Below are 27,013 nucleotides of genomic sequence, written 5' to 3'. Positions count from 1 at the left end.
GCAGTTGAGTGAACGCGCTAAAAATTACATCTTCCAGATGAAAATGCTACATCAAAATGGCAACTTGTTAGTGTTACATTTCGGGAGGATGTGAATTGCAGCATCTGGGAAGATAAACCACTGTGTACCTCTGCTGTATCTACTTCCTTTTTGAGTAGACACCGTTAGCAATGAAACGCCAGCTCTTATGCACTGGAAGAGAAAGAGCTGAAAAGATTCCTCACTTTTCTGAAAGTCTGTAATGAGCTGATACAGAATCAAGTGCTCCATGCTCACGACGTCAGCCAAATTATTTTTATTCAGCAAGCATGCATTAAATTGATCAAAATGGCAGTAAAGACTTTTGTGTGTGTATATATATATATATATATATATATGTATGTACACACAAACAAACACTTTTTTTAAATCAGAATTAAGCCATATAATGTGTTGATGTCATCTAATATCATCTATACACAGTATCCATATCACATAATACCTTGACTTTGTTTTCTGATATGTTTCAAAATTATAGACATATTGTATCACAAAAAAGGGAACAAATACGTTACAAGGACAACTTCAGTGAATGCCCTTCAGTATATCCTTGCTTTATTCTATCAAAGACAACAAGAAATAAAATTTGGCTCTATTTACTGCCTCAATTCATGCATGATTCATCAGCACTTTACGTTACACCTGAAAACTGTTTTCAACATTGATAATAATCAGAAATGTTCTTGAGAAGCAAATCAGCATATTAGAATGATTTTTGAAGGATCATGTGACACTGAAGAGATACCGATGAGAGACAATATATTTGATCATTTTCAGAACTTGTGTACCAAGTTTCACGTCAGGGACATGCTCACTATATCTGGGAACAGAGCATACAGTATATTCCCAGTAATTTCAGTGTTTTGTAATGCAAATATCCAGTTGAATCAGCTTTATCTCGTTTGCAACTTTAATGAGAATTTAACAGATCCGTTTGTAGGACACTTCATATTTTCTTATGTAATCGTGCTATTATGCTGCACGTAAATTTGCTTATCAAAGACAGCATGTTATTGCATTTCCATTGTTTAGCTTGTGCTATCAAGTGCAATGTGACTTTCTTGTGTAACCTTTGCATAGCTCCACCCACTGCTGCTTTGTCACAGTAGTGCAGGAGTGAGGCAGAAAGGTAACCATAGCAACATTATTTGCAATGGGGGTGTGGTGGGAAATGTTGTAAAGTGCCCTGTCAGGAAGGCACTGTGAGACTGGTTGGTCACGAGTGGGTTTCTGCAGTGGGACGTGACAAGGTGCTCATACTAATGGCCAACAGGCGTATTCTCTTTTAGAGAGGCGGGATCATGTGAACCCTTAATAATATAATAACTTCATTTTATTTCTGCTGCCTTTACTGTATAGAAGGTCATCCTTGTATAACGAACGAGTTACTCCTGTGAACTCAAAGCAGGGCTTAATGTTTCTAGTAAACGGTTAAAGAAGGTAAATAGTGGAAAGTAGGTTATTTCAACTCATAGTTGCCAGCTCGTGATTTTCCTTCATAGTTTTTCGTTGATGGAAAGGACACTGTGAGTAAGCGTCGAGTCAAGCTCATTCAGACGACTGACACACACACACACACACACACATGCACACAATAAGCCAGTGTTACAGTGAGCTAATTGGCTATTTCAGAATCTGATTCATTATTGCGGGGCACAAATACTAAGCGGTAGATTACCCCAGATTCACAGGCCTCATGGGAATTAGAACGGAGTTTGTTTACTGACAGTATTTTTAGTTCAGGTCTATTTCTGCATCTTTATAGTCACTTGAAAAAGCGGGATGGATTGAATCTTAAAGTCTGAGCTGATAACAGAGCTTATGGTGCAGTAGGAGTATTTGATTTCAACCAGGGCTGGATTGGTAATCGGGAATACCGGGCATTTTCCCGGTGGGCCGACGCACATAAGGGGCCGACAAAAGTGTTTTTTTTTTTTGCAGATGACCATCACGCACGGACAGCGAGCAGCCAGTGGCCCATTGGTTTGTCTCCTGTATTGACAGCGTAAACATCCAATCACAATGCGCTATAGACGGAGCGATGAAGAATTTTGCTCTGCCTATATAAAGATCACTTCACCCCAACTTCTTCCTCGTCGGCTTTTTTCCCACGTTTTCACAGCAGCATGATCAAGAACAGGCTTGCTCTGCGGTGAGTGGTGCGGGGCCAAAGAGCAAGGCAGGAGGAGAAGAAGAGAGTAGTTGCTATTGCAGCTGCTATTCAAATCTGCGTTCGCGCTTTGTTTGGCTGGCACGGAGCCAGAGACAGAAGCGTTTGTACAGCGCTGCATTATAACCAATCACACACGAGTCTGTTGAGCTTATGAATGCAATGGGTGATCAGAGACGTTCAGATGAGTCATCGCTGAAACGCAGTGTTTTGTTCACTTGCTCGCTGACTGTGCAGATGTGCGTATGAATGTAGATATTCATTTCACAGTGTAAACAGCTTCAGTGATTTTTTGTGGAGTGGAGTTTTTGAGAGTGCCTGAACTCTGGCTAGACTGAAGTGAAAATGTTCTTTGCTCTCTGTAAAATGAAGATGTTATAGCCTAATATAGTAACTTACAATATTGTTATTGAATTCACATTAAATACAAAGTCAGTCGTACATACATACATACATACATACACTACCAGTCAAAATTTTTTTGAACAGTAAGAAAGATCCAGTAAAAAAGATCCAAAGATCAGCATTTATCTGAAATAAAAAGCTTTTGTAACATTATAGGCTACATATACCATTCAAAAGCTTGGAGTCAGTATATATTTTGTTTCCTTGGGAAATGAAAAACTTTTATTTAGCAAGCATGCTTTAAATTGATCAAAAGTGACGATAAAGACATTTATAATGTTACAAAAAAATTATATTTCAGATATATGCTATTCTTCTGAACTTTCTCTTCATTAAAGAAACCTGAAAAAATTCTACTCAGCTGTTTTCAACATAATAATAATAATAAATGTTTTTGAGCAGCAAATCAGAATATTTGAATGATTTCCGAAGGATCATGTGACTGGAGTAATGATGCTAAAAATTCAGCTTTGAAATCGCAGAATAAATTTCATTTTAAAATATATTCAAATAGAAAACAGTTATTTTAAATAGTAAAAATATTTCACAATATTACTGCTTTTGCTGTATTTTGAAACAAATAAATGCAGGCTTGGTGAGCAGAAGAGAATTCTTTAAAAAACATTAAAACTCTTACTGTTCAAAAACTGTTGACTAGTATATATATATATATATATATATATATATATATATATTGAAGTGGTGGTGGGCCACCTGGACCAAAAAATGCCAGGGCTGATTTTTTGTCCCAGTCCAGCCCTGATTTCAACTGCCATGCATCAGACAGCTAATGCTATGAAGGCTACTGTTAAATCATTACTCCAGTCTTCAGTGTCACATGATCCTTCAGAAATCATTCTAATATGATGATTTTCTGCTCAAGAAACATTTCTTGTTATTATCAATGTTGAAAACATATTTTTGTGGAAACTGTGATTTATATATATTTTTTATAAGATTATTTGCTGAATAGAAAGTTAAAAAACAGCATTTGTTTGAAATGTCTTTACTGGCACTTTTGATCAATTTAATGCATCAATGCTGAATAAAAGTATTAATATATATATATATATACACTATATTTATTTATTTCAATTTATAATAAATATATATATTTTTCATTTATAATATAATAATTATTTATATATGGCCAGTACATTTTCTCAATTCATCCATCATTGATTGACTAGTGTCTAGTGTGATAGAGATAACTGGACCATTTTTCATTGATGTGTCAGGATTCATGATTATTCTTGAGGACAGGACTACTAGAGATGACATGGTTCTTAACTGTGGACAGACAAAGATATCACAGAATGACGTGGAGAATTCAGAAAGCTCTCATTATGCACTGCACGTCCTAAACCGTGACTTTGTTACTGGGCAGCATTGTGTTTTTGAGTTGAGCTCGTCTTCCCGAGGGAATTCAGGAGACAGGGTTTGCAGCAACAGTTGAAGTCTGTGAAGATCTGTGGCCAGGCGGCATGCTTTTAATGCGATGGGCTTGATCTAGAATGGCTGTCCTACATTTTTGTGTCTATGTGGAGCAATTACAGAAGGCTGCCAGGCTCGTAAGACAATACATGACATGTGAGCTAAGTCCATAAACCAGCAAGGCTTGGAATGAGCAAGTTTCATGTAAATGCTCCCTGACTACAATCCGTCTCATATCATCAGAGTTCAAAGTTCAGACCGCTGAATCAGTAAACCTCTCCTTGCTGAAAAAATCAGTGATGATCTGATAACAGAAGGCAGTGAGACGTGCAGTGCATGGTTCTCTACTTCATTCACATGACGCAATGCTCAGCATGTGACTAACACTGTCCTTGCTGAGAAAAGTGTATTTTAGAGATGCAACGCAGCAGATTGTCTGATATAAATCTACTGATATTATTGGCTTGAACTAGATTATGGTATCTGTATTATATGTGGCTTTCTACGATCAGTCTAGCAAATGCTCTTAAATGCACATAAATGACTGCCAAAATTCTTTAGCAAACAAGGACATTTATTAATCACGGAAAATAACATATTATCTTGTGAAGAAAATATGAGTGGTACTTTCTCATGCAAAACTCATGTTGTGAATGGTCACCAGGACGTTGCAAGGTTGTTTAGTCATTGCTAGGGTGTTTTACTTAGTCTGATCTTTTTGAGAAATAACATCAAATCTCTGCTTAACAAACAAGATTTGAGATATCAGCCATGGCTGCTGCACATGCAGTGGATTACGAGCTTTGTGCCAAAGTTGAATGTTTATACCTCAAATACCCAACTACAGTATGAGCAATATTAATAGTAATAATAAACACCTTAAAGGAATAGTTCACCCAAAAATGACATTTACTCACCATCAGGCCATCCAAGATGTAGATGAGTTTGTTTCTTCATGGGAACAGATTTGGAGAAATGTAGCATTGCATCACTTGCTCACCAGTGGATCCTCTGCAGTGAATGGGTGCCGTCAGAATGAGAGTCCAAACAGCTGATAAAAACATCACAATAATCCACAAGTAATCCACATGACTCCAGTCCATCAACATATGTCTTGTGAAGCGAAAAGCTGTGTTTCTAATAAATAAATCCATTGTCAAGATGTTATTAACTTTAAACTGTTGCTTCTGGCTAAAATATGACTCCTCTATCCATAATATTGCTTTGTCCAGTATAAAAAGTTGTCTCATCTGACTGTTTACAAGTCAAAACAGTACAAAACCGTTTCAAGCAAATATATTGGTGGATTTTGATGTGAGAGGACAACAGGAGATGGGCTTTTTTAATGGAGAAAGTGTTATTATGGATTATGGACTGGCATTTTAGCAAGAATTAACAGTTTAAAGCTAAAACAACCTTAATTATGGATTTGATTCTTACAAAAACACAGCTTTCCCTTTCACAAGGTGTCAATTGAGTCGTGTGGATTATTGTGATGTTTTCATCAGCTGTTGGGATTCTCTTTCTGACGCCATTCATTCAGTGCAGAGGAACCATTGGTGAGCAAGTGATGTAATGCTACATTTTTCCAAATTCAAAGAAAAAAATTCATCTACATCATGGAAATTTTTAGCAGATTTTTGGCTGCTTTTTTTTTTACAGTGAGTTGTAGGTAATGAAAACAGTTGACATAACCATGTGTCATAATTTTTGTCTTTGACAGATTGTGTATGTCACTGCCACGTTCCCGTATGTGGTCCTGATTATTCTCCTGGTGAGGGGCGTCACTCTTCCTGGTGCTTATGATGGGATCATGTACTATGTCAAACCTGACTGGTCTAAGCTAGGAGAGGCACAGGTGAGACCTTCAGTTCTGTCTTCCAGCTTTCTGTAGAGCTTCAAACCTCTCTACCGCTTTGGATGAAATCATTTGATTTTATCCAAATGAATAAGTAAAAGTAATTCAGTACGCCTCATTATTTTATTTACTTTTACTAAGTTTATTTACTTTTCTCTCTCTGCTTATAGGTATGATGCACAATACGGTTTAATTTTAGTGTTTCTAAGAACGTTCAAAGTTTTAAACTTGACTTTTATGTCCAGTACCTGGAGCCACTTTGAGCTCAATAATCATTTCAGATGTGGATCTGTTTGTCTGACTGTCATTACTCTTTCTGTCTCTCTCAGGTCTGGATCGATGCTGGTACTCAAATCTTTTTCTCCTACGCTATCGGGCTCGGAGCCCTCACGGCCCTCGGCAGCTATAACCGATTCAACAATGACTGCTATAAGTAAGCCCCCGCCACAGCCTTGAAGAGACAAGGACACATTTTTGTTATGACGTCTTTTGCACTTTCTGAACCAGTGTGTTTTCTTTTTGAAAGACGTTGTGTCTAGTACGTTCATGCCATCTCGAGTCCTGACCTTGTCTTACATGAAGCTGGATTTGAATGATGGTGTGGCTAGCAAAGAGCAAACGGCCTCTCACTTTAATAATAGATCTCAAATGTCTTGGATACATTAGTAACCAGATGCACTCAATCAGCAGTTCTTTGCTTTGACTTTAATGTACAAAGCACTTTGGCTGGTTATATATACATTGACAGTCTGGAATGATTTAATTTAAAATTGGAAATAAAATATTTTAGGATTTTGAAAAAAAAAAAAAAATACAATTTTGATTATAATTTTGATTGCTGGAGATTTGCACTTTTTAGTTTATTAATCAAATAAGCAAAAGGAGACATAACTAAATAGGCTACTGTGAAAATGAGAAATTCATGCACATTTTTACAATTCAGCATTTCACTTCAATTATCGTTAAAAATGTGTATTAAATTAGAAGTGAATATTATTACTAAATTACTACAAAAATGCTTTAATATAATTAATATGATAATGCCTTAATATTTAGATTTTTTAATTAATTATTTATATTTATTTTTATAGTTAGTTTTATTCATTAAATTAATTCATTGTGATTAATTTCAGAAAAAATTGTGCGATTAATTAGTTAATTTTTTAATCGATTGACAGCACTAGTGTTAATCATTTTTTTAAAATAAAGTATTATTATAATTGTATTATATTTTATTATTGACTTATTATTATTCATTATTAATAAATTAACATTTAATAAATAATTGTAACCACAGTTATGGTACATTTTAGTATGTACAAATTCAAGGTTATACATTTTAAGAGTGCATTACGACACATGATATCTCATAAATATTATGGTATTTAGTGCATTATATTCTTTATTCTATAACCTTGAGTAGATAAATTATTGAAATAATTGTATTGTAGCAGTATTTTTAATTATTCACAAGAATATAATACTGACAATGAGGTGTCATTATTATGTGCCTTTTAACTGAAATAAAATGATGACATTTTTAATTCAGTATACACTATTTAGGCCTAATCTAATGTGTTACACAACCATCTGACTGCATTCAAATAAAGCCCAACACATGCCAAAACTGAGCTGCAGTTAATGTCTGTGTTTTCTTCTCTTCTCAGGGACGCTTTTGTTCTGGCTTTTATTAATAGTGGCACCAGTTTCTTTTCTGGTTTCGTGGTCTTCTCCATCTTAGGTTTCATGGCGTCTGAACAAGGTGTGGACATCTCTAAAGTGGCTGAATCAGGTAAGAGCCTACAGTCATTTACTTCATTACAGGTGACAGATTATGTACTATACTGGATGGTAAGACAAACAAATGTATATTTTTAAAACATATTTATGCGTCTCCCAGCCCTGAAACTACGTGCATCTTAATGCAGGTGTTTAATAATTTACTTTCACTTGTTTTTAGTGCACATAAGTGAATGCATTTCAGACCTGGGGCTGGTTCTAGTAAATCATTTATGAAATCAATGTTTAATGCAAGAATGATCTGCTGAAAATGAATGAAACATGCATTGTGTGAGTCATGAACATATGTGATATGATGATGATGATATTATACAGTAAATTAACTTCAGTGCAGTGTGATTATGTGGCTTGTATTGTTTATTACTGTAAATGTTTATTGTTGGATTGACAATACAATTGAAAGCAGAATATAAATGATCATGTTTATACACAATGCTATTTGCTCTTAGTCATATTACTGTGAAAGGGACCAGACGATTAGCAGTTTGTGTTTTGTGTGTGTGTGTGTGTGTACCTGTTTTTCTATTCTGGTGGGGACTTAAACCTGAATACACACAGACTCATGGGGACTCGTGCCACGGTGGGGACCTAAATTGAGGTCCCCATGGGTAAACAAGCTAATAAATCACACAGAATGAAGTTTTTTGAAAATCTAAAAATGCAGAAAGTTTCCTGTAAGGGGTAGGTTTAGGTGTAGGGTTGGTGTAGGGCAATAGAATATACGGTCTGTACAGTATAAAAACCATTACGCCTATGGAGAGTCCCCACAAGGATAGCAAACCAGACACGTGTGTGTGTGTGTGTGTGTGTGAGTGTGTGTGTGTGTGTGTGTGTGTGTATGCAGACTTGTTTATGTGTGTGAGTTTATAATGGGAATGCAGGTATGTGTGTATGTTTGTGATGATCACAATCAGTACATTCTTCTTCCTATATGCTGTCCTTAAACACTGAGGACGATATAATTCCCAGAATGCAATGCCTTGACTTTACATACACAAACGCAAAGACATTGATTACGATTTAATTCTAATTTTATGTTTAAGTTATTAATACTTAAACTAAAATACTGATCAGCCTTGAATAATCATCACAGACTAGACTAATAGACTAATAGTATGCGGCATGAATTTAACGCCCCACATGTTCTTGTGTGGCGCTCACGCATGCAGACGTGTTAGTTCATAACACATAGGCCTACATGTTTCACATTTAAAGTGTGAACACCAGACGTAGGCTTGCTGTCGCTCAGATTTTTGTGAAGCTATCACTAATAATCTGTACATGACCATCCTACAAGATTGACATTATATTCACGCCTTTTTGCATAAATATCTTGCTAAAGGCTGTTGCATAAAGAAAAAATGCATACGAGCACACACTATAAATGTTAGGAAACCAAATCCCCAAATTTTCTGTACTGATTTCATCAAGAATAGTGAGCATGAATCTAGATGTTTATGTTTTATAGCCAGCTTCGTCATGCAAAATATTTTTGGAGTTGTAAAAAAGGCAAAGATTGCTAGAGTACATTTTAAAAGAAAAAAATGATTGCAGTCTTTCTACTTCAAAAATTTCATGTTTAATTCAATGTGTTACTTGCAATTTGTTTGAAAAATTTTCACTCAGAAATTTCTAGTAAAATTTCAAATTATATATCTATCACATTATATAACGTGTCTATAGACACATGGACATTAGCTTGCTAAGAGTATTATTTCTCCCAAATTATTGTCTAAAAAATGAAACTGCTCATTTATTTATTTATTGCCATAACAACCTAGTTGTTCGGAATTTTGCTTGGTGAGCTCATCAGCAATGATAACATACATTCAGAAAAAAACAACACATATACATAAATACATCTATACATATATGTCCTATGAATTACAGGGAGTGAAAAGCAGATGCAGATATACCAGAGGAATTAATAGCATGAACAATCCTACAATAAGTGCTGTTCAGAAAACGTGTAGACAGTTTTAACTGCTCTAAGACGTCTGCATGAAGGTAGAGGCGTGAAGAGGTGTCTGGCTGGATGTAAGGGATCTTTCAGGATTTTTAGACCTTTTTTCTGTTAACGTGAGACATAAATCTCATCAGTAGCGGAAAGATCACAACCAATATTTTTCAAAGCAGTCCCTATTATGTTACTAATCTGACTTCTCTGCTGAGCTGTGGAACTACCAAACCACACCATAATTGAGAAATTCAGCACGCTTTTGATCACAGCTCTATAAAAATGTAACATATTAACCTTAGAGATGCCAAACATTTTAATCTGTCTAAAGAAAAAAGCCTTTGATGGGATTTTTAAATAATGCGTCTTAGGTTGTCGTCCCACTTCAATGATGCAGAGATTGTAGTCCCAAGAAACTTAAAGCTTTATACATTTTCAATGTCCTGACCTTTAATAATTAATGGCAAAACAGCATTTGACCTCCGTCGGAAATCAAACACCATTTCCTTTGTTTTAAGGACATTCAACTTCAGATTATGAGTACAACTCCATTCAAATAATGTAGATACCTCCCTTCTATAGTCAGATTCATTATTGCCTGTTATTAGATCAATCAATGTAGTATCATCTGCAAACTTGCACTTTTCAATAAGCAACATTTTAATAAGCAACATTTTACAATCTGGTGGTTAGAAGATGTGTGAACATTAGGGTTGTGCCGATAGACGATGCCTGTGGCTGATGCTTTTGACGATAGCAAGATGATTATTTGAAAACCTTGTGAAGACTTACAGAAAATGTTTGACCTCTGTCATTGCCAACAAAGGGTATATAACAAAGTATTGAGATGAAATTTTGTTATTGACCAAATACTTATTTTCCACCATAATTTGCAAATAAATTCTTTAAAAATCCTACAATGTGATTTTCTGGATTTTTTTTTCTCATTTTGTCTCTCATAGTTGAGGTATACCTATGATGAAAATTACAGGCCTCTCTCATCTTTTTAAGTGGGAGAACTTGCACAATTGGTGGTTGACTAAATACTTTTTTTCCCCACTGTATTTCTTTTTCCGCGTTTTTACAGTATTGCACATTCTAACCAATCACACACGATTATGCTGAGCTTATGAATGCAATGGCCAATCAGAGGCGTTCAGATGAGTCATTGCTGAAACTGCGGAGTTCTGTTGTTCAGCGCGCGCTGACTGAATTCTGACTCGCGAATTCTCTCATTATAAACAACAAAGTGCAGATGTACGTGCGATGTAAGTACAAAAGATTTATTCATCATATAGTGTCGATTCACTGAGTTTAACGGGAGTGTTTTTAAAGTGCATAAACTAAAGTGCTTTTTGAATAACTGAGGAAATGTAAGCATTTTAATTAGTAACTTGCGATGCTTAAATGATTTTAGCAAATGGCTGCAATATAACAAAGAGTGAAAAATTTAAGGGGGTCTGAATACTTTCCGTACCCACTGTAGATTAGCACGATAATATCGTGTATCGGTGATCTCACAGTCTAACGATAGGACGATAGGAAAATTTAGCATATCGCCCAACAGTAGTGAACATCACATCATATTCTGAACTAAAGACAACATTTTATTGAAACTTGCATATTTACTGACTCATCAACCCACCATCTGCATGCATGTGCATTTAACAAAAAAAATTTTGAAATGGAAATTCACACCAAAGTTAGCCCCAGAAATGGAAATTAAATGTAGTCAAACCTCCTAAGCCTGAAAAACCTTTTAGACATTTTTTTTTTTACTGAATAATTCTGGTTTAAAATCGTACAGCTTGTAGCAGAGCTCCATTTAGTGCTAGTGGTATTTTACTCTTACCCCTGCATGGTAAATTAGTACTGTCATTTCAGAATCAGTTCAGCTCACGGCGCAGAAGCAGTGCACTGGTTTGTTGAGACTCAGTAAAGGACAGCATGTTCTTGGCCTGAAGGAGAGACTGTACAGCAAGACTAAATGAGTATGAAGTGATAATATTTTTAAATGACTTGGCAAGATGCTACGGACTTCATACAGAGTGACCCTCACATCCTTGAAATGAATTAATTTTAATCGGATCGCTGCTTGTACATGTTGGGGTTAACACACCAGTGTACTGCATGCTTTAAAGGGGTCAAATCATGAGGAATCACATGTCTTTGCTCTTTCAGTAGGCTTTTCATGATGCTAAATTAAGTTTAATATTAATGTAGAAAGTTACATGTTAGAAATTGAATGTAGATTGCAATAATTTTTCAATGAAATAACCACTGTTTCTGGTTTCGGAAGTAATTACTGTATTCAAATCTCATTTTCATATTGCTGTTATAATTTCGACATAATACACAGCAGCAAATTTACACTGATAGATCTGACAGATCCGACCACGGGTAACAAAATTAATTTCTAATCTGTACTAATTTTAGTACTTTTTTACTGTCACAGCAGGTATGAACCAGGGGTATTGTAGTTTACTAAAACTAAAATAATAAAAAATACACCCCCCTCCCCCCCAAAAAATATTACTTTATTTCAGCTAGTTGCCAATGCAACATTTCTCATTTATCTATATATCTAATATCTATATATCAATATAAATACATTTTTTTCTTTAATGACGTCACCAGCGACTAGTCGACATTGACTCGACTTTCATCACATAAATGTCAACTTTAAAAAATCTGAAGTCGTTCAACCCCTAACACACAAACATGTTTTGAATGTATGTGTATAGGAATGAGTGTGAGTGTGTGTGAATCTCATCTGTGTGTGTGTGTGTTGGTCCTTGTCTTTTAGGGCTGTGCAATTAATCGCATGCGATTGTCAAGCGCATCTCGTCAGTAAAGCCGGTTCTGTGATTGGTAGTAAATCTCCATCACCTGCTTTCAGATGGAGTGGCATTTAATACACAAAGCCGTAGTTCACTGACAAGCTAGGCAATATCACGTTCATAATCGAATGCGATTCATCTGCGATTATGAACGCGATATTGCCTAATTGTCAGTGAACTACGGCTCTGTGTAGTAAATGCCGCTCCATCTGAAAGCAGGTGATGGAGATTTACTACTAATCACGGAACCGGCTTTACTGACAAGATGCGCATGACAATCGCATGCGATTAATTGCACAGCCCTATTGTCTTTTAGTGTGTTGTCTGTGCCAGTATGATGTTTAGAAACAGATCTCAAGGTCTAAATGAGGCTCTCAGTGTCAGTGTGCTTGTGTCGTGATGTCTGAGTGGGCTGTGATGTGCTGTACTTCCAGACGACATTAAGAAGGAAACCATTGATACATTGTTTGTGGCTTTTTCTTATTTTTCATTTTCCTGCAGCACACAATCGGATGTCAGTTACAGTTAGAAAGCGAACCAGATTCCCCATCATAAATTTGATGCTTTGACTAGTTTTCCTTGATTGTCTTCAGTCCCGTTCTATATATATCTTGTGATTCATATATATTTATTTATATCTCTATATCTATATTTTGGCTTTATTTAAGTATTAATTTAAGGATTATTTAACCAGGAACTTTGCCTCTTGAGATGTGCACATCTCGATTTCAAGAGGGGTCCTGGAGCAGTCTGCCAACGCAGGTAAACCTCTGATATCTAATGTTAGCATTTACACCTCTACTACAGCCCAGCCCTAAAGTCAGCACTTACGACCGTCTGCCGACACAGGCAGGGCAGGCCCGACATGCACAGCATAGCCTAGCCTCATTCCACAATTAGGGTCATTCATCTTGAGAGACAAAGCCAAAGTGTGGAAAAGCTGTACACCGCCGGCACTCAGTCTGTTTTAACCCCAACACAATAAAAAGTGCTAACGTCTAGCACTAACCTTCTCCAAACTGTCGCTTGACATTAATATAAGACACATCTTTCTTCTGGCTCTTCACTGTGTATTTCCATTACATTTGCCTGTATCTTGCTACATTTGTCAGAAATCAAATAAAATACAAATAAAAAAAGTAATAGGCATAGTTGTTACTTAAACGTCAGTGTCGAATACAGTATCCACTGGTAATACAAAAATATCCCACCTCTACAGTTCCTTAAAGGGGTCATATAATGAGAAATTTAATAACATAAACACGAGCCTGTAACTTGGCCTGTCCTGTCACAGTAATAATGACAAACTATGATATATATATATACTATTATTCCTAAACACCAAGTTTAGGAATCATAAACTCCAAAGAGCTAACTAGTGTAAAATGTGTAGAAAATATGTTAAAATGTGCTGATCCTGTTGTGTGTATCAGAAGAATCTCAGTGTTAGAAATCAGCGACTGAAGCTTGTTTTAATAGTCTTCACATGAAAACTTTCCAAGGATAATGTGTTCGATTTTTATATTATATTAATTGCCAACGTTTTAAATGCCACCCATAGAAATTAGTTTAATTATTTAAAAATAACATCTAAAATTATCAATGGATATGTATTTGATAACTGCTTTCAAGATTGCAACATTAATATCTATATTTCTATCTATCTGCAATGCTATCAGAGCAAGAAAAAAAAAGGTTTATCTATAAACTAATACTGTAATAGTACCATAAATTAATAATAATATTTCAACACATAACTGAAGCATGAATTGACAACTATCTGGTCACGGTAACACAATATTGATGAAGTATGATATATTATTATTCCTGAAGAGCTGACTAGAGTAAAATATATAGAAAATATGTTAACGCATGTACTGTTCCTGAAGAATCTCTGTAGCAGAATCTTCTCTATCAGAAGGATCTCAACATAAGAAATCAGTGACTGGAGTGTATTTTTAATAGTCTTCACATGAAAACATTTTGATTTGTGAGGTTTTTATATTATATTAATTGCCAAAGTTCAAAATGCCACACATAAAAATTTGTTAAAATTATTCAGTAAAATCTAAAATCAAATAAAATCTGAAATTATTATTAGAAAATGTATGGAAATGTCTATGATTGCTGATTTCAAGATAACGAAAAATATTTATAAAAATGTATATGTATGAAAAAATTTTCAATGCAGATCAAGAAAATATAACTACTGATTTTTTAATATTTTTAATTCAAATGTTATTTATAAAAAAAAATTATTTATAAACTAATGCTATAATATTACCATAATAATAATATTACATTAATAATATTTCAACACATGACTGAAGCATCAATTGACACATATAACACATGGCCGTCTGGTCACAGTAACGTAATATCGACAAATAATTTATCATTTTTTATATTTTTATTCTTAAACACTTGAAGAGTTAACTAGAGTTCTGTCATGAAAACTCTCAGAGGGATTGGCATGGTAATGTACATGATAATGTTAATGTATTTGGTCTTGGCGGAATAGATCTGCTACGCTGCTGTAACGACAGCGCAAGTACCGAGACTTGCTACTGCCAATACATCCACAACATGCTGCTGTAAGCATGTAAGAAATACTGCTGCTGCACATATAACACATATGAATAACCCCCATATAGCATACATGAATCACCCCATAGCAGATCTATACAGGTGGAGCTGGGGAAGGTGGGGGGTTTCTGAAGTGTGCTGCCAACTGCTACAGCAAACAAAAGCCAGGTATTTTAATATTAAGCAGTAAGCTCATTGGCAATACCAATACAGGAGAGAACCAATCAGCTGCCATGTGACAATGATGTCGCCAGGTCAGATTGCGCTAGACCTATCGGACTGCGCCATCTAGAGTTTCATGCCAGAACTCTGTATTAAAATCTATAGATAATACATTAAAGCATGTGTTGATCCTGTTGTGTGTAGCAGAAAAATCTCAACTTTAGACTGATCAGATTTTTTAATCAGTTCCCTGATCATTTCAGAACAGTCTGAGTGGCTCTTTTCCTTGCAGAATGTTGTACAAATCTCTCAGTGTAATCCAGTCTGTTTTTGATGGATGGAGCACCTAAACACCATAGTGGAAACAACGCGAGTTGAGTGCAGCTAAACTTCGCTTCTCATTTCACATGCAGAAGGTGCATACATAGAATTCTTATGGTAATGAACTAAACAATGACTACTTTGCTGTGAAGAACTTTACAAACAGTTTGGGTGGAATAAAATAAATAATGTGATATGACCCCTTTAAGTGTTTAGTTCTGTATGATTAAAATAGTTAAGCAGCTTATTTTAAACCAAAATGCACAATTATCAGCCGACTCAGTTCAGTTTACATTTCTTCATTTAGCAGAAGCTTTTTGTGTCCCTTTATATTTTAGGACACACATCAACTTACAAAATGTTTCAGATAACAAACTCCAGATTTAAATTTGTGCTTAACTGGCTCGTAAAAATTTGTCTGCCATAAACTAACAGTATTGTAAATTTGTGGACTTGTGTGCTGTGAAACCAGTATTATGGCAGATGACTAATAATGCTAATAGATTTAGACGCCCTCTATGTTAGCATGCACTTACACGCCTCGAATGACACGCTGCCTACACAACATTACAGTTCATCTCCAGTGAAATGCATTAGAATGGAGTGAACAAAGATTTCTAACAACTAAATGGCTAATCCAAACCTGCCTTCTATATAGAGGAGCAATAAAAAACGATAAACAGTAGGAAAAATGAACACCCCGCACCCCTGTTTTCCACGAGCTATCACTTCGTATCACCTCATCCAGGTGCTTCTATCTCTCATTCCCTCTCTTTCTCTCTGATTGAGTTCTGCCTCTCTCTGTTCCGTTGGTGCTGTACGTGTGTTGTGGGCGGCCTGTAGCCCATGGTTACACGTCTCTCATGTTTCTCTTCTCCCCGCAGGCCCCGGTTTGGCGTTCATAGCATACCCTAAAGCCGTTTCTATGATGCCCGTGGCTCCGGTGTGGGCTGCCCTATTCTTTATCATGCTGCTACTGCTAGGAATGGACAGTCAGGTCAGTTCACATGCAGACATTTTAAGGATCATGTGTGTGGTTTTTATATGATATTAATGGCCAAAGTTTGAAATGCCACACACAGAAATCTGTTAAATTATTCGGTCAAATCTGTGGGGAAAAAATCTATAAATAATTAAATCTAAAAGTATTTTCAGAACATTAATGGAGATGTATTTGATTACTGCTTTTTACGATTATGACACTGAAATTTTTTTTTTTTTTTTTTAATGCCATCAGATCAAGAAAAATGTAACAACTGTCTTTTTAATATTTGTATTAATATTTTACTTATAGAAAATATTTATTCATAAAATAACACTATAATATTACCATAAATAAAAAATATTTGAATACTATATATATATATATGAAGAGTTAATTTGCAAAAACCGATAACCGATAATTTTTTGCAAGGTTCCGTGAAAATGTTTCAGCTTTTATTTTCCTTTTTCGCCCTGAAGAAGATATCACAAGTTCGTTGAAATGATCCATCCTCGATCACTTTTAGTCAGCTTTGCCGAAACTCCTCTCAGCTAGCACGTCTTTTCAAAGTGAAAGTAGCCTTGTCACCTGACCTGTATACAGCGCGCTGATTCGCTAAAATGGACTTAACGGCTTCTGTTCAAAAACAACAAGGACACTTGTCAGCTTCTGCAGTAAAACGTGAACTCGCGATGCCTTTAAAATGGACAAAACAGGCTTTTTTGACAAAACGTGTTTAGGGTTCAGATCGCGCAATATGTGGCGAATAATGCACGGCAATCAGCTCCTTTTTTTTTTAAAGTGGCATTTATCGGTTTTTGCAAATGAACTCTTCATATATATATATATATATATATATATTTGGGTTGTGATGGTGAGGAAATTTTCTCACCGGTTAATCGACGTGTGACAACACTGGTAACATTGGGTTCTGGGGTTTTCAATAAACTTTCCTAAATAGCTTGTAAATGCCCATGCACATTTTACTTTCACTTTCGAATTTGCAGCAATTCGGCGTCAGTTGCATGAATGGATACAACAAAACGGTACAACAACAAACTCACTTATATTAAACACAGAACTTTTATTAACAAAACAAATAAAAATACACCATGCTATAGGCCTAATATAAAATAAATAACTTACACAAAGTTTAAATAAAAAAAAAAACAGAAATCAGCAAACACTTTGGAGTAGTTTATTATTATAGTATATTATTAAAACTAAACTTTTTTTTAGTTGAAATATAATTTTCGTTTGTAGGAAACATTAACTGAAATAAAAGAAATTCTAAAACAATTAAATAATTCAAACTAAAATAAAAATGAATAAAAAATAGACTGAAAAATTAAAACAGAAAAAAAAATTCGAAATATTAATAAAAACTATAATAGTATCTCAATGATACTAAAATAACACTGCCATGAATCTGAAGTTCCAAATGTGGAAATGATTAAATCTAACTTGAATCTCAAAGAGGTTTTTATTTCAGTTGTCAGAGGACATTTTCTTTTCATTTGGCAAAGAGTTGCCCTTGTGTGTTTTTGATTAAAATATCATCATGCAACTGAAAATATTTTGAGTTTGATTTTGAAGTGAGCCCATTAATAACACATCTTGACTTTTTTTGTTTTTTTCAGTTTGTTGGTGTGGAGGGTTTCGTAACTGGAATTCTTGATCTTTTCCCTGGAAAGTATTACATGCGCTATCAGCGCGAAATCGCTGTGGCGATCTGCTGTTTATTATGCTTCATTATAGATCTCTCCATGGTTACACAGGTGAGTCCTCTTAATGAAACACCCCTTCATCAGCTGTGAGAATATCAGCATCAGTCGCGTGGCTCTCCATTAGTCAGATAAGAATATAATGGTTTATCACAAGTCCTTTCTCTGGGTGTTAGATCGTCACGCTCTCATCCAGAGGCTGATCTTTCTTCACTGAAAATTGTTGCCGTATGTGGGAGTGACGTGACTCATAAAACTCACAGTGAGGGTTTACACAAGAAAACTTCAAAGAATCACAATGAACATAACAACCTGACAAGTAGCATTTGTGATATTGATTCATTGGTTTTTCAAACACAGATGAAGTTGACAAATTGTTGTGTAAAGACAACGTGAAACAACATTCATGATGCATATGACACTTATTTCAGGGTGAAACCAAATATTAATAATGTAGGGTGGAACTAGGGATTTGATCAGTGACCTATGATATTATTGGTTAATATTAGTTTTTGAATATGGGAAAATAATAGGATATATTGTGTGTTTGCGTGTGTACCTACTTATCCATATTTTGGTGACGAATGTTGTACCCTAAAGTGAGCAAAACCTGACAAAATCGCCAAAAACCTCCATTTGGAGACATCCTCATTTGTAAAACTGGCATAAAAATAAAGTAAACCAAAGTTTTTTTGGAATTGTAAAAATGCAGAAAGTTTTCTGTGAGGGGTAGGGGTGGGTTTAGGTTAAAAAGTGTATAACTATCTGTATATAAAAACAATAGAAGTCTATGTAATGTCCCCATTTAGATATCTAAGTAAACGTGTGTGAGAGAGTGTGTGTGTGTGTGTGTGTGTGTGTGTGTGTGTGTGTATACAACATTTGGTACTTGCAACCTATTTACCCTTATCTATTGTGGCATATTTTAGTTTTATAAATAATTTTTTTTATTTTAATATTTTTTATTTTGTTTTATTATTTTAATTTTATTGTATGTATTTTTTTTGTTTTATAAAATATATTTTATGTCCTAGATTTTGAAATTGCAAATCTCATATAATGTGAACATAAAATTAAAATGCTCGTATAATATTTAGTTTTACTTTTCTAAATAAATTATGTTCCTTTGAACTTTCTGTTTACGTATCAAAAAATGTATCATGGTTTTCAACATTGATAATAATAAGAAATGGTTCTTGAGTACAAATCCGCATATTAGAATGATTTCTGAAGGATCATGTGACACTGAAGACTGGAGTAATGATGCTGAAAATTCAGCTTTGACATCACCTGAATAAATTACTTTTAAAAAATGTTTTAAATAGAAATAAATTATAATATTTCACAATATTTGTACTGCAAATAAATGCAGCCTCGACTGGCAAAAAAAAATCGTACCAACCCCAATCTTTTCTATGCTTGTATATATTTATTATTCCACTATATTATTCTACTATTTGTGAAAAAATTAATATTTGTGTTTATTTTTCTCTAGAAAACAACATGCACTGATCGTGAGGCATTTATGAAGTTCAAAGGTCTATTTTGATTTCATATCAATTTGCATTTACAGGGAGGGATGTACGTCTTCCAGCTTTTTGACTACTACTCAGCCAGTGGAATGACCCTACTGTGGCAAGCATTCTGGGAATGCGTGGTAGTCGCGTGGGTTTATGGTGAGAATCTCTTCATGCAGCCGTTTTTCCATTCTCTTGTCTCATCAGTTTATCATGAGTACTGTAGGCATTTATCTTCCAGTGTTTGCTGCATTAAGAGATAAGAATAGCATGTAGGACCCTGTGCTGGCAGCAACACTATTCTAATGCTCCACACACCCAAAAGAGCACTGACTTCATGCCGCTGTGTGCAGGTGCTGACAGGTTCATGGATGATATTGCCCGTATGATCGGTTACCGGCCATTCCCGTGGATAAAGTGGTGCTGGTCCTTTATAACTCCATGTGTTTGCATGGTGAGTGCTGGAAAATACTCCCACCTGTTCACGCTTTTTAAAAGTGGTTACGGCTGTCAATATTTATGCCATTTAACCCTCCTTTTGTGTTCAAAAACTGGATATAACTTTTGTATTGTGGGTCAAATTGAGCCACATTGGTTTCCATGCAATTTGCCAAAAATCAACACTATGAAAAACAATAAAAGATCCATGTAAACACAGAAAACCTCTGTTGTAGCTTGTCAGAGAGATGTAATCATTCCCATCTATTTCTTTTGTGTTAAGGGTCAATTTGACCCATACATTTTTGTTCAAAATAAGCTGCACTAAAAAGACTCCAAAAAAAAGATGGGGATCTTTTGTCATGACCATCTGAGTATATATTGGGTTATTTTAGTATCATTGAGATACTATTATAGCTTTTATTTTATTATTTTTTTATATATATATATATTTTCTGTTTTCATTTTAATTCTCATTAAAGTTTTAGTAATATTGTGTTTTTGTCATTTTTGCATTAGTTTTCTTTTTTAAATATGTATATATAATTTATTTCATTTTTACTTTGTTATTTTAGTGCAATAAGATAAACTAACTAAAAATTAGGAAAAAATAAAATAAGTTTCTTATATTTTAAAATAAGTTTATAACATAAGTTTCTTATATTTTATTTCAAGTAACAACATTTTTTTATGTTTCCAGTTTTAGTGAACTATAATAATCCTGGTATCCAACATTAAGTGTACTTAGTGTAAGTAAATTTTTTTGCTATTTGTACTTCTGCCTTTTTGTCATTTTCTTGTAATTGAGATCCAAAAATCTAACAACCAAAAACAGCCTTTGGCAGATTTTTGACAGTGAATTTTCCTTGGATGATTCAGAAGACAAGTCTTCAGTTTCGAATAAACATTGAGTCTTAAATTTCGTCTCACGTATTTCATATTTAAGTGTTTAGCAAGCTACAATATTTTTTTACCTGATTGTCAAAGTTGAATTTTGGATGGAAAATTGCATGGAAACCAATGGAGGTCAGTTTGACCCACAACACAAAAGTCATAGACATGTTTTGGAAAGGCTTTACAAATTTGTTATGTATCAACACTTCGCATGCTCATTCATGACCCTAAATGAGAACAATTTACAAAATGTCAAGAAGAAATAAAGGCAGTTTGAAAATTGGATGTAGGTCAAACTGACCTGAACAAGGTTCAAATTGATATAAAAAGACATGTTAGGCTGCTGCTCCTGTGTTGTTCAATCAGATTGTTGACTCTGATATGGAAGCCATTGCTCTTTATGTCTTCAGGGTATCTTCCTATTTCATCTGCTGAACTACAAGCCTCTGACCTACAACAATGTGTATGTGTACCCGTGGTGGGGAGAGGTGATCGGATGGTGTTTGGCTCTCTCCTCCATGCTCTGTATCCCCGTTAGCCTTGTGTACAAGCTCGCTGGAGCCAAGGGAACATTCAGAGAGGTTTGCACCATTTCAACCTATTCAAAGCACTGCTCTATTTCCCGTGCACTAGCACTAATATATGAAAGGTGTGGAGAGCATTGAAATGAGTAGGTGTGTTTATTTGCAAGATCCAAATTCTGAGTATCGGCCCCACAAACAACAGTTAGTGCAAACAGTCCAAAAACAGCAATTCAGTGTAGCTGTCGATGCCATTGGAGTTGGACTATGGGTCAGTTACCTCACTGAAAAGCATCAGAATTGCTCATGAGAAAGCGATGTGTGTATTTATAGTAACTAGGCTAATGGTTGTCATTCCTCTGCAGATAGACCACAATGCCTCACCCCCTCGATGTTTGCTTCCAAACACACACTGAATACTGAATACAGCTGAGGGTTGTGGCATGTATGTGTAGGAAAACTAGCACAGGATGCTGGAGGAAATGAAAAATAATAGGGCTGTCAAACAAATTAAATAGTAATTGTGATGAATCTGTTTTTATAGTGCAATACGGCATTCTGTTACTTTTTAAGGAAAGAAAACTAAATGTTATTTTGTGAGGATGACACTAGGAAAATATGCTCATATCTATATAAGGATACTGGCCAGAGGAAATTTCCTCATTCGGACTAAAAACAATCAAATTATTATTTCTCAAACTGCATCTCGGCAAACAAGAAATGAAAATATGGAAGTCAATGAAACTGCTGATATTTGATTTGTTGAGCATTGTTGTTTTTTAAATATTATTCCTACTATTATAGTATATATTCCTTTTTTTATTTTATAGTATTTTATAGTATTTTATAGTGTGTATATATATAATTTTATATATATTTACACACACATATATATATATATATGTAAATTTATATATGTGTGTAAATATATATGTAATTTTAGTTTGGTGTTCCAGATATGATGTGGGGACCAAATTAAATTGTACTTTAAATTATTGTTAAATTATTTTACTGTAAATTATTCCCTCGTTTTAATTTACATAAAATCAGGGAACAATTGAATAAATCATAAGAAAATTATTGATATTCTTTCTTTCTTTGTTTTTGCATGTCATTTAATGGTTCTGTGTATTTTAATATTTCAACTTAAAATATTTTTGACAGGTAGTTGCCAAGGCAAGATTTCTCAAAAGTTTAAGTTTAATTTTTTCATCTAATAATTATAGTTTATTTTATTTCTGCTTTATTTCAATTAAAAACAATGCAAAAGAACAACCGTCCAAAGAATAAATCTGCGTCTGATTTATAAATAAATAACTAACCCATCATTTGCATGTGTTAACATGTTAACTTTGCCAGTCCTAAAAAATAATGTGGGATGCTCTAAATGGAAATGTCAGCACAGATTTGTTGACACAAAGTTTAGTCTGATTGTCATTAATTGTTATTCTCACAGTTACAGTAAATTGTAGTTTTCTTCTCTAAACTAGCTTGATTTTATTCAGAATGCATAGATTAGGACTACGTGAACTGCTTCAAATAAGCATGTTGCCCATTCATTATGTGTTTTGTTTTTCATGCAGCGTTGGGAAAATCTGACCAAACCAGTGTGGGGAGCCCATCACCTCGAATACATGGCCCCTGACACTGACATTAAAAGCCTGGCCTCTCTGTCTCCTGGAACGGAGGAGAACAAGGTGATCATTTTTGAGAGTGTTATGTAGATCAAAGGGAAATGCTACGACAACCCTCCTAAGGCAAGCTGGTTGAAGAAATCATCAGTATTTTTTTTTTCTTACAGTCTTAAAACAGCTGATGGAAATTGACGGTTACATTTTGTTTCATACAACAGATCCTCTAGCATGCACATTACCAGATGCTCTTCCTCTTCCACCTGTTGAAACTGCAAACTATATACATGATTTTTTTTTATTATATGCAAAGTTTATTGCAGATATCAAGACTTGCAGGGCGAAATCAGCATGTCTTTGGAGGGGACAGTATAGTGTAGCCTATAACATTATTTCACAGAGCAGCAGAATTCCCACAGGCCACTTTCCTGAACGTGATATGGGTCTCTTTGCACTGATACGAGGATCAAATCTGAGCAAGAAGCACATGGATAAAATGAAGAAAGGGGGGGGGGGGGGAGACGTGTTACAAATGCATCCTTGACTTGAAGACTATAATTAGTCATTAATTTTCAAATTCATAAAATCTCATGCATATTTAAACTAAAATAATGTACGCTTCAATAAACTATTTAACTGATCAGCAAAAATAGATACAGATCTATTAATCAAATTAGATTTGGTGTCAACAAGGCCACATGTAGTTGCCAAATGATGAGAAATAATTTCTGTAGCTTTTGCTTGATGTGTCTTCATCTGAGACAGGTGACCTCAATTCCTGGTGCATGATATCACAGTGTTTACTGTAAGTGCCAAACAGAGCGTGACATCCATCTCTGCTCAGGCTTGTCAGGAGATGGTTTTAGTTGCCATAAATAAAATCAATAACTTCCTAGTTCAGCTGAAATGTACTGTGTGCTCGATCTATCCTTGGATTGGAAACATCTAGAGAGTTTTTATCAGACACAGGCAGGATTTCAGCCGTGGCACTTTTCTAAGGTGCTTGTGAGCCAAAAGTTGCATTTTGTTAAAGATTGAATTGTTAAAGTCGACATGAAACTTTCATTTTTCACAACGCAATCAATAATTGATCCGGTTTCACTCTGAATAACTAATAATTAAAATGGGCTACAAGCAACGTTTCATGCCCACTTTGTTTACAATTTTAGTTTCAGTTCTACATTTTGAGTGCCAGTATTAGTATGTTCTATGACATTTTTAGTTAATGATTTAAAATCGTAATGGAAACTTTAAAAAAACATGTTATTTAAAAAAAGTCAAAGTGCAAATAAAACATTGTAAAGTTTCGCAGAAATGCATATTATCATAAAGATTCCTAAAGCTTTAACAGTTCAATATTCTACAGATTGAAAGCAGGTTGTCATAGTGGAAATATAACAGATAAATGAAAAGACAAAGAATTTTGAAACCACAATTTGAAATGTTTTCCATCTAGATCAGGGGTGGGTAAACTTGGCCTTTCCAGGCCACTTTCCTGCAGAGGTTAGCTCCAACCCTAATCAAACACACCTGAACCAGCTAATCATTGTCTTCAAGACTACTAGGCTACGTCCACACGAAGCCAGAGCTTTCCCTATCCGATCTTTTTTTTCCCCCTCGTCTCAAGAGATATCTGCGTCCACACGAAACCACAAAACGATGTAGTATACATGCCAGACCAGTATGTGGCACTGTAATTCTGCCACAGAGATACACTAAAAACGGAGAAGACTTGGACTATGCGCGCGGTATACAAACGAACATGGAACAATACATTTATTAATCTGTGTTAATATTAGTTAATAATAAAGACAATCGTTCAGTGTTTGTTCATGTTTTTGTTGCTGTTACGTGACGTAGCGGTGTCTGACTAGGGGCGAGACGTGGGCTGATGACGTCATCGTTTCAGAAACTATACGGATTCGCTGTCCACACGAAAACGCAAGGGCGGCGTTTTCAGATTTATCCATTCTGGGACCCGGTTTCAAAAAATATCGGTTTCACTCTCCCAAAACGCCGGATCCGTGTGGACGAAACGCCTATACGATACAAAATGTATGCGTATATAGCTAAACACGTCTCCGTGTGGACGGGGCCCTAGAAGGCTAAAGGCAGGTGAGTCATATCAGGGTTGGATCAAATATCTGCAGGAGAGTGGCCTGGAAGGGCCAAGTTTGCCCATCACTGATCTAGATGAAGCAAGTGTTTTATTTTTTGTGTTTTTTTGCCAATGTCAGGTGCAGAACGCTGAATATCCGAGCGGAGATCTTGATCTCTGTTGTTTTGCTGTAAAGCCTGTGACCGCTGGTGAACTATAGACACATAGTTGCCAAACTTTGCCTTTATTTGTCTCAAGTTGAGAACCCATAGACAAATAGCCAAGATTAAACCAAGACAAACCGGCCTCATTCCGACCTGTGGGAATTCTGCCCTGTAGGAGAATCAACTCAAACACTAAATCATTGTGACATTATAGATGTAATCAGAATGTACAAATTAGACTACATAATGTAAGGCTTCAGAATATATTTGCACATTGTTGTAAAATAATCTGCTAGCACTTTTTAATCGTGTTAGAAAGCTTTTTTTTTTCTTGTGATTTACATACTGTAAAATAAATCAGAGATTTATTTTGTGAAGGCTATTATTTAGCTTATATGCATATAAATATAAATACATATTGATATTTGTGTGTTATATTTTAACATTTGATGCTCTATGTACTTTTGATAAAGATGATAACATGGAGTGGGAATTCTTAGTGAAATACTGCAAAGCAGATGCCGGGAGGCATACGAGAGATAGCACACAATTGTTTTACTTAAAATATCAAGTGCTGCGGTTCTTAAATGTTTTAGATTGTGTGTGTAAAACTCCAGTATTTTCTGCTGACCACCCAGAATCCAGCTCGATTTGGTTTTCATTGAACATCTACATTGGAGAACCCATTTACCTTATTGTTTTATGCAAAAGTTTGGGCACCCCTCTGAGGCTGGATAATAACTTGCTCTTTCGTTACAAGAAAAGATTGTAGTGATATGCCATTCAGTTTCTAAAGAAAGCTGCATAGTGGGATGTTTTTCAGACAAATTCTTAGTGCAGCAGTATCGAGTATGAAATAAAGCTGAAGGTGAAAAATAGGCTGAGCAAAAGTTTATGCACCCTTTCAGTTGTGTTGATTTGAATACCTGTAGTCACTTAATGCTGATTGATTGCAACACAAAATTGATTTGGTAGGCTCAATGAACCTTAACACTGCAAACTCGCACGCAAATAATCATGAAAAAGTCTGTTTAAGGTAGCTAATTGCTAGCTTTACTTCTCCTTGATTCTCTACTTGAAAGTAACAACATGGGAACATCAAAAGAACTCTCTAATGGCCTAAAAACTAGGATAATTCATCAATATGAATTAGGAAAAGGATACAAAAAATGATCACAAAGGTTTAAGGTCTCTGTCTCCACAGTCAGAAATATAGTTCAAAAATGGAAGGCGATAGGAACAGTCCTTGTAAAGGAAAGATTTGGTAGACCGAGAAAAATATCTGAAAGGCTCCAAGAACATCTTGCTGCTGATAGTGACATTGTACATCGTTCCACAGTCCAGCGCACTTTGCACAAGGAACAGCTCAATGGAAGGGTGATGCAAAAAAAGACTTTTCTGCATACTGGCAACAAGACGACTCGTTTGAGGATTGCAAAGTCTTTGTTATCTTGGAACAATGTGTTGTCACA

The 27,013-nt window shown here is 35.2% G+C and overlaps 1 protein-coding gene across 3 annotated transcripts; it reads left to right on the top strand.

Annotated features, from left to right (window-relative positions):
* The first annotated feature begins 5,750 nt into the window (after positions 1 to 5,750).
* Positions 5,751 to 23,788, top strand: LOC107584891 (sodium- and chloride-dependent creatine transporter 1-like). 3 transcript variants are annotated; one of them, XM_016271662.1, is made up of 10 exons: positions 5,751 to 5,906; positions 6,236 to 6,339; positions 7,574 to 7,698; positions 16,457 to 16,569; positions 18,195 to 18,332; positions 19,852 to 19,954; positions 20,149 to 20,249; positions 21,538 to 21,708; positions 23,232 to 23,345; positions 23,501 to 23,788. In XM_016271662.1, exons 1-10 carry the CDS (start codon positions 5,862 to 5,864, stop codon positions 23,507 to 23,509), a joined length of 1,023 nt encoding a protein of 340 aa, XP_016127148.1. In that variant the 5' UTR covers positions 5,751 to 5,861; the 3' UTR covers positions 23,510 to 23,788. The 3 variants fall into 3 exon arrangements, with proteins under 3 accessions (XP_016127148.1, XP_016127147.1, XP_016127146.1); XM_016271661.1 differs by having other exon boundaries at positions 23,232 to 23,405; XM_016271660.1 differs by having other exon boundaries at positions 23,232 to 23,788.
* Positions 23,789 to 27,013: the final 3,225 nt, after the last annotated feature.

Source organism: Sinocyclocheilus grahami, unplaced genomic scaffold, assembly GCF_001515645.1.
Source record: "Sinocyclocheilus grahami isolate Dianchi unplaced genomic scaffold, SAMN03320097.WGS_v1.1 scaffold64.1, whole genome shotgun sequence".
In the NCBI taxonomy this organism is placed as follows: domain Eukaryota; kingdom Metazoa; phylum Chordata; class Actinopteri; order Cypriniformes; family Cyprinidae; genus Sinocyclocheilus; species Sinocyclocheilus grahami.
Note: the sequence above shows the minus strand (reverse complement) of the source record. Positions and strands in the feature narration are given on the sequence as shown.